Below are 9,540 nucleotides of genomic sequence, written 5' to 3' on the forward strand. Positions count from 1 at the left end.
GCATTCACTCATTTCTGTTTAATGTTTCTTTAACTCACACAGTAACCCATGAAGATGCTTGCCATAAGAGGCAACTATGCTTGACATAAGAGGTGTCTTACAGGATTAGGTTGTCACGCTCACTGGCATGATTGACACACTTCATCGGTTCCTGATTGTGTAGATGGATGTTCATGCTGTTGAACTGGATTGTCCGGTCCAGATTTGATTTGACTGCTGCCATATAGCTGGAATATTGCTGATTGTGGCCTGAAACGAAACGAAACGAAACTAACTCACTCACTCACTCACTCACTCACTCACTCATATATAGCAACAACTCACTCACTCACATATAAGGCAACAAGCACATATGTCCAAAGCAATAATTTAACAACTTTCCTTGTGGACTAAATGTATCTGGTCTACCACAGGCATACAAACGAGGCTTATCTGTGAAGAAAACAAAACGATATCGGGACTACACCAGCATGAAGTCAGTCGGAGTGAAAAACATAGATGAAACATTCAAGGTAGGTTATGGAAATATTATGAAAGGTAATATGGGTTCATCAAAAACTGCTTAATAATGAAGTAACAGTCCAACATAATACCAGTGAAGGAAGGGATGAAGATTGCAATGATTACTGTTTAACAGATTCAAAAGACACCTGAATATCCATCTCCCGTTTCTGTTGTAGAAGGAAAAGTGATGGTTCATGTGTTCTTGATTTAACAAATCATATGAGTGTCTTACTGTGTGAAACGTCTGTGTGTAGACTCTACTGGACTGTAATGTAATTATAGGAAGTGTCTGTAAAATATCTTAACTTTTGCACCTTTATTACAATATGATAGTGTTTTCATTGACATTGTCGCTGAATTGGACACCACCCAACAGACTACTAGAATCTACACTTTACTGAGAAAGTGTAGACCCAAATATAACAAAACTTACTATTGAGCAGTTTCTAAATGGCATTGAATATTTATGAACAGCTAACAGAAATACATGTAATTTGAAAATTCAATGCTCCCGGTAAGTTTTTAATTGGTGATATATCTCAAAGGTGAGCACCAGGAAATTATTCAGCCCTATTGACACTGACTGCTTGCTCAACAGCCATTGGTCCTATCTTCAGGTTGCAATCCAGCCTTTGCGGGATGGCACCGACCTACGAGACAACGTGCAACTAGCCCTGAGTGGCTTCAAGGAGACGTGTGGCCTGCCACCCATCGCCAACATTAAGCAGTGTATCCGACTCTTGTCCACCAGAATCACCAACTCAGGAGACCAGAGTCTCACATATGTTATGAAAGGCGAGGTGAGTCTGACATTGTCTTTATAGGTAAGGTGAGTCTGTTACGTCATGAGAGGCGAGGTGAGTCTGTTATGTCAGAGAAGTGAGTCTGACAGGGTCATGAGAGGGGAGCTGAATCTGAAAATGTCATGAAAGGTGTGTCTGACACTATCATGAGAGGTGAGTCTGACAGTGTCATGAGAAGTTAGTCTGTTCTGTCATGAAAGGTGAGGGGAGGGGAGTCTGACAGTGTTATGAGAAGTGAGTCTAATGTCATGAAGGTGATATATGCCAAGACTGATGAGGTGAGTCTGATATTTGTTCTTTGCTCTCTGCAAGCTATAGTCTTGATGGCCACCCCATTTACCCTTATGAATTTTTAATGGTAGAAGTCTTCATCATAAATCATCTATGTGTTTGTAGGGTAGTACTAAGTCTTGATACTCATGATGTTAATCACTGGATTGTATGGACCAGACTTGACTATTTGTACTATGTTGTCACGTCGCTGGAAACTTGCTCAGCGCTGTGTTTATGACCAAGCAAACAAATTCAAGTGTAAGACTTTCAGACAACATCAGCTTTAATCATTTTGTCTCTAATTGTCCTTCAGCTGCTGTCAGTCAATTATACCTGTCATATTATATGCATCCTATGTTGCTTGCTCAAACTGAGACTTAAATTTGTTGATGACATCAGTATTTGTTTGTATGTATTGATTATCGGTTTTGCAGTACCCATCTTTAGAAGCACAAGGGAACTTGCCGGATATACTGAAAAAAGCTCTCCTGTCATTTGATGATGTGAGTAGTAGCTGGAATTAAACCATAGCTCACCAGTGAAAGACCAACATATGAGTATAGCTCACTTATGAAACTGGAACTTCTGCTAAAAGTAAGAAAAGTCTAATTATCTGAAATCATGATATATGACTGAACAATTTGATAGATGTTTATATTGGTTTTCAGCTGATCACCGAGTGCAGAAACCTTATAGAATGTGCAGATAGTGTGTATGAGAAGGTGAGCCATGTTTTTTACTGAACAATCCAAACTTATAGCATGGATGTTTTGAGTTTCACTGGTAATTTGCTTGACCCCATGGGTACTTGTGGTAGAAAGTGTCCTGAGCCACCAATGCTGTTAGAGGGGAATGCACTTGGTGACTTGTTTTAATCCCATAGCCCTGTGCTTGCATTGTTGGTCATAATATCAATCACTAAAATTTGGAATCAATCACTAGAATGGTGACTTGTTTCAATCCCATAGCCCCATGCTTGCATTATTGGACATAATATCAATCACTAGAATGGTGACTTATTGTAATGTCATAGTCCCGTGCTGTGGTTTGTTGGTCATAACATCAATCACTAGAATGTGAAATCAATCACAAGAATGGTGACTTTTTGTAATGTCATAGCCCCGTACTTGCATTGTTGGTCATAACATCAATCACTAGAATGTGAAATCAATCACAAGAATGGTGACTTGTTGTAATGTCATAGCCCCGTACTTGCATTGGTCATAATAATATCAATCACTAGAATGTAGAATATGAATCAGATGGTGCCATGTAGCTGGAATTTTGCTTAATGCTGTGTTGAAGAACAAACTGATCAACCAGTCAGATTACATGTATTAGGAGCTGACTAGTGTTGGTTGGGTGGCTCAAACTGATTGCATATCATCCTGTCCTTAGAATACTGATCAGTGTGTCCCAAGGGAGTTGATGTTTGGTCAGAGTATCTAACTCTGGTTTGCTGGGCCCAAATTCAGAACATATCAGCCAAGATCACACAGTAGAAATATTCTATCTGAGGTGTAAAACTCTACTCACTCATCAAAAAATGTACATGGTAACTCTGTGAGACTTACATAGAATTGTCCTAGAACATGACTTAGCAAGTCTGCTGCTGAGATGAACCTGGTGTTGTTGTTGTAGTTGCTGCATTGTCAGAGAGCTGGGATGGAATGGCATGAGGACCTAGAGAATGTATGTGTACAAGCTGGACTGAAGAGCAAGAAGTTGACCAAGGTGAGTCAGTTGCTGCTTGTTTGTTTTTTGTTGATAGCATATATGTTGTGAAATTTGCTGAACAGAGTTGCAGCCCCTTGGCATGCCAGAATCCGTTTTTTAATGGTTTGATTCCTGGTGTGTCAACACGCACAAACTGTTTGTCGTTTTATTTACGAAGGTGGTGAACATCTGAGATGTAACTTCCAATGTTTGTTTCACAATAAGCTGATAGAACTTGCAGATTTCTAAATCTTGGAGAGATGGTTGCAGCACAAAACATGCACCAGTACCCGATATGACTAGTAGCTCGATTTTATGTACTATTTAAACATTCCTCAAGATTAAAATTTATTTAGTATCCTCATTTTCCTAAGCTTAAAGGGGCACTGATGTGGAGCGATGATTCTCGCCAGCGGTCTAATTATGAAACCAAACTGCAAATTGGTCAGCTCCCGCTCCCTCGACTGTGACGGACAAAGGGACTGGGGCTCCTGTCCATATTAGCAGAATTTCTTCACCTAAACAGTCAGGAGGTCGGATGCCCATCATATGCCATTATTTTAAAATATCCATGGTATTCCTTGTCTGATCGTAACAAGATATCCCAGCAGTGTAGTTTTTTTCGGATGCTTGTATGGTATAGTGTCTGATCCAACTTGTTCCTATTTCTGTGTTTTTAACCTCGATATTTAATCATGTTGCGTGAAAATATGATGTCTACAAACACGTGGCAAGTCATATGTTCCAGTCTGAAAGATTACAACGCTTTATATTCAGGTAGTTTTCAGTGTTGGTTCAGCTGTGATAGCAAATATCGTACGTAAATTTTGGTATGTATGGATAATTACCCTGGTTAATTATTTATGATAATGAAAACACACCGTTGATTTATTTGACTTCGTAAACAAAAGATGATGACTTTGCCTTTGGTGGAGAAATCTGAAAGTTTTCTTACGTAAAAAAAACAAACTTATTACACCTATTTACCCAAGTACACAGCAAATGCCTGTACGTATTCCTTACGTAACGAAGTTCCGTTGGTATCCTCAAACCGGTTCGGCCCATAAGTGTTTTCAGGCTGCATGTGACATAGAGATTGCATCTTCCTTGCTGAAACTCGCAATCTCTTCCTTGCTGTAACTCGCATTTGATGGTGTAAACCTACACATGTTATTTGTCATCATTCTCTGGATGGTCAGTTAATGAATTTATATCAGGTATAATAAGTCGTAACACCACTTCGGTTACTCAACAAAGGTTCCCATTTGGCATTTCGCCTGTCTGGAGTAAATACTAAACATTATAAATTAAGGTCTATAATGGCAAATGTATTGCATGTTATGTAATATGTGCATGTAAGTGATGCAAGAGGGTTTATTAGCTGAGTTACAAAAACAAATATCGATCAAAGGATTAACCGATAACACCCTGATTGATTAATTACTTTTATCTTCTAGCAGGTTTCTTTTATGTGGATATTGATGGATACATTCCTGAACAAGGTAGTAGCCTGACATTGTTGCTGAAAAATTAGTCTGGTTTACATTCATTATTCGCATTTTGTTTTAATTTATTTGTTGTAGCATTCAGCAGAATCTATATGACAGAAAACACACACTTGATCGCGTATGTGTGTGAAATAGGATCCACATTGGCAATCTATACAACGTATAAATGTTGCTGTTGTGTTAGAAATTTATTATAAGTATAAGCAGACCATGTGTTCTTTTATTAATTTTCAAAATCATACAAATATGACAATAAACTAATTAGGGTTATGAGGCAAAATATAGAGACGTACATTGACTTCGTTTTCTTTCCGTCCTAATATTTTTTTACCATTTCTACCACTGGCAGATGATTAACCTTCAAAATGTTTCATTTGTTTTCATAATGCATTTGTAATGAAGTAAAAATGACTTCGCCTTACTTGATCTGTCTATAATTAAACTATCAGTTGCGCATACGGACTGCGCAGCAGAGGTCACGAATTCTGGGATATCATCCGGGTACTCACAGGAGAAAAACAATAACAAAAGTTTCGTCCAGTCCATGGAAATTGCTCCTCATCAGTGCCCCTTTAAGAATTGCAAAAATGTTTTAATTCAGTTTCAAATTTTGGCAGTCACTTATTGCAAACAAACATCAACCTCGGGGCTACTTTCAATAAATCCCTGATACTTGCTGTATTGCTCTTTTGTAAATGAACCTGTCATCTTGCTACTGGCCAGTGCGACATCGTTTTTTGTTGGTTACCCAGTCATGTTGGCATTTTCGGGAACACAATGGCTGATTTTACAGCCAAGCCAGCACCCAACAAATCTATGACGGCACTTCTTATTCCATACTCTGGTTACAAAGTTTGCATGAGAACCTACATTCATGATCAGATGCAGAACTGGGAGACCCAAGTAGGTATTAATAAGTTACATGAAATAAAACACTATATCAGTTACACCTGCTTGGGCTGTTAGTCAAGATATGATGAGGTCATCTTGCTATATGTCGCATTGGTCATACAAGATATACTCACGAATATTCATTGAAAGGCAAAATCCTCAGTTCTGTATCCCTTGTGATGCAAGAATCTCAGTGAATCATGTCCTGTTTGACTGTTGAATATTTCATCACAAGGGAAATCTATTTCAAATCATGAACTATGAAGGATCTTTTTACTAGTAACAGTTCTCATTTAATTGTTGCATTTTAAAAGCATTAGATTCGTGAAATGATTTGTACATAGGTAAATATTTTATTGTTGATAGTTTAGATTAGTGACTGAGTTTGTTTGTGGCTGTACACTCAAATGATGTTGAAGTATTTTAAAATTGTAGCCCTCCTGAGAGGGTAAGCAAGTCCCAAAACATTCAACAGATATTTAAATTTATCAGCTGTTATAAACGTATTTTTGTGATTTTAATTTGAGCTAAATTTGACCATAGTCACCAGCAGCTGAAGAGTCGATATATATCCAGCTAGGTCCATTGCAGGTAGTAAAAGTACTGTCAGTCCCCATGATCCCTAGTATAGTGATGTACCTTCAGCTGTTGGTGATCTGTACCCAGTTTTTACATTGTACTGTCCAAATAGTGTTATTAGTTTTAACTTTCTATACTAGTTTTAGTTGTAACTGTGATATTGTAGTTGTTTCACTGTGCTTTGACCACAGGTTTTTATAGTATACACATATTTGATTTCAATATTGCATGTGTTCTTGTCACAATATGGCTGAAATATTGCTTATGTGATGTTAAATCTTAACTTACTCACTTTTTGTAAATGCACCAAACATGAGAAAATATTTTCAAACTTCCTACACAGGCAACAGAGAACTTTGCATGGAACATCCGAGTGTTGAAAGGTCAGGCTGACCTGGTGATGCAGGCCAAGAAGGACTGCCAAGAGTACATCAGACAGGTAGGTACCAAGATTCTCACTCCCTCAGCCGTATATGATTCTGTTTATTGCTGGTAATGTAGGGGTTCCCAAAGACTACACTGTTTGCTGTATGAAGTTTCTCACTCCCTCAGCAGGATATGATTCTGTCTATTGCTGTAATATAGGGGTTCCCAAAAACTACACTGTTTGCTGTATGAAGTTTCAAGTTGGGACCAGACAACCCAATGATTAACAGCATGAGCATCAGTCTAAGTAATTTGGGATAGGATTACATGTGTCAAGCGAGTCATTGAGCCTGACCCACCTGATCGTGTTTGCCACATCTTTCCACCCAAGTTGTGGGGAGCTGGTACTGATAGTTAGTGTGTTTGAGGTTCCAGTTACCTAGTTCAGACATTACTGCTACAGAATTAAAATGAACCAGAGTTGTTTTCACAAATGGTTACATGTACAGTGTACGTTGTTCTATATCATAAATATTTGTGTAAATCCAAACTTAGTGACTCGCTACCAAGATGGCAGATACTGAAGATTTTCTATTTCCTCTTCAGATTAAGGAGGCTGCCGTTTCAACAGGTCTGTCGAAGGAGTCAGCGAGAGCTGACGTCTGCAACAACCATCAGCCAGAAAACCCGGTAATCTCGGATGGATGATTCAGGTGAATATTGCTGAAGGTCATGCAAGGTGGGTTATTGGGAAACAGAAGCTGGCAGTTAGCTGGAGTGGTCAGATCTGGAATCTGTTTGCCATCCAGTTGTTTAAACCATTTTGCACCAATACACGACAGTTCAGATCTGTCAGCTGTAAACCAGGTCGGCCTATTGAGGAAGGGCATATTCAGTGATCATAAATATTGCTTCTAACAAGCTTTATATTTAAAATGGATAGAAATATCATTAAAACGCTCACACATTTTCAGAAATGACACTGTAACTTGATAATGCCTGCAAAATGCTTGCAGACAAGCCATTATCAAGCCCGTTGTTAGATGACATAATAACAAGCTGAGCTGTGGAAGTACAATCACCAAGGGTTCTTTTGAACTTGGGTTCACTTTTGACGATATATCTGGCTCACATTCGTCACATGTACCTGCGCCAGTATGTACTTTCTTCCCAGTGCCAACCATAACAATTGTACCATAAATTACAACATACAGTAATGAAAATATCCACTTGAAGTCTAACGTTGCTGAGCACAGAATACAATGGCAGCTGGTAGTATGGGCAATGGTCAAGGTCTGTGTCATCACTCTCAATGATGACATCATCTGTGTTGTTCTATGACATGTCTATATTTGTAAAAAGTGTGTCAGTGACCTCCATCATTTGTTCTTAACAGTAAATGCTTCAAAATCGATGCCATTGTTTTTATTCTTATTTTATTAAAAATTCTATTCATTTCAGCTATAATAATGGGCTCCTGCAAATGATAATGCCCTGAAAAATAACGTTAAACTTATAATAAAGAACACCCAATTCTGTCATTTTTATATCGTTGATCAGATAGGCCATGACAGTCATGAACATGTGTAACATTTGTCATGTTTGGGATTACACTTTCTTGGTAAAGTACAAATTCTAGACAAATTGCTAAACAGTGGGGAAATAATGTGGTTCAGGGACTTTGAGACGATCTAACAGAACCACATGCTACCTTCATTTTGAATTGCCAGTACTGGTAATTGACTAATGCCTGGTCTCCCTTGTAACTGACACCATGATATGACAGCGTTAACAGAACTCATTCAAAATATTTGTTTTTCGTTTTGTTTCAGCAGCCCTCAATTCTACTGACCGGAGTTTACACCAAATAAGCTGCCTTACGCTCTTTGTTTGACAAGCATGGAGTAAAACAGACCCCAATAGTCCCAACCAGGAAAGAAATGGAATACCTCAGCTAACCAAAACAAAGACAGAACCAGCCTGGCAGGGGCTTTATAATCTGTGAATACAAAGAATATATACATTTATTTGTTAAGTGTGATGCAGGTTAATGTGTATGTCAGGTCAGATTAGAGGTGTGGTATTGAAATGGAATATACATGATATTGACATGGCAGATGTATCATAATGACACGGGATATATATGATGTTGGAGTGGAATATGCATGTAGTTTCATGAATTTGATGTGATCAACATTTTGTATACATGATATCGGTGTGTTATATCATGGTATGTGATAGAGGGATCTATCATATCTGGACATTGTGCAGGGATTATAAATAAGATATTGATATGCTATGAAAATGACCATGAGTTATGAGCAGTTATTGCAGACATGTGTATGGCCAATGAGTTGATCATCTTCTACATTGTATTAATGTACAATATTCGCATGTAAAATACATGACATCGACATCCTATGTACATGGTTTTAAGAACAAACACTCTTCTGCTTTATATTAATGTACATTTCTGTCATGTAATATACTTGATATTGACATGTTGTTGACATGATAAACATGGTACACTGTTATATATTGTATTATGTACAATACAAACTTGAAATATACATACTATTTACATGCAGTCTTAAGTAAACTTAGTCTCAGTGTATTTCGTTTCACTCCACCACAGAGTCTAACAAAACCTAGTAGAAGAAGGTCGCGTCAGGTAACCTTTGAGCAACCAATGACAGTCCAATCAAATGCGAGACTGTTAAATAGATTTAACCAATCAGACAACGGCTACTATTTAGGGATCAGAGGGACTTTCAAAATATTCAGGTCACCGACTCAGATCTCTTCACAAACACAGATCAGCATATAACACAGTTATTTGACCTGCAGTATATACACTTTGGGGTTTCTGTTGGCATGGTTACCATTAGCCAATATTTCCA

The 9,540-nt window shown here is 38.1% G+C and overlaps 1 protein-coding gene across 4 annotated transcripts in view; it reads left to right on the forward strand.

Moving 5' to 3' along the window:
* The window catches only part of LOC137260960 (inactive phospholipase C-like protein 2), a 70,162-nt gene extending 61,554 nt beyond the window's left edge, over positions 1-8,608 (forward strand). Inside the window, exons 15-22 of one of the 4 annotated variants that reach the window (XM_067798538.1) lie at positions 414-512; positions 1,122-1,304; positions 2,015-2,083; positions 2,249-2,302; positions 3,222-3,314; positions 6,618-6,713; positions 7,247-7,379; positions 8,473-8,608. In XM_067798538.1, coding sequence (XP_067654639.1) covers positions 414-512; positions 1,122-1,304; positions 2,015-2,083; positions 2,249-2,302; positions 3,222-3,314; positions 6,618-6,713; positions 7,247-7,348 — 696 coding nt within the window. In that variant the 3' untranslated portion in view covers positions 7,349-7,379; positions 8,473-8,608. The remainder of the gene's footprint in view (positions 1-413; positions 513-1,121; positions 1,305-2,014; positions 2,084-2,248; positions 2,303-3,221; positions 3,315-6,617; positions 6,714-7,246; positions 7,380-8,472) is intronic. The other 3 variants (XM_067798539.1, XM_067798537.1, XM_067798536.1) reach the window with 3 other exon arrangements.
* Positions 8,609-9,540: the final 932 nt, after the last annotated feature.

This window comes from Haliotis asinina, chromosome 14, assembly GCF_037392515.1.
Source record: "Haliotis asinina isolate JCU_RB_2024 chromosome 14, JCU_Hal_asi_v2, whole genome shotgun sequence".
Taxonomy (NCBI): domain Eukaryota; kingdom Metazoa; phylum Mollusca; class Gastropoda; order Lepetellida; family Haliotidae; genus Haliotis; species Haliotis asinina.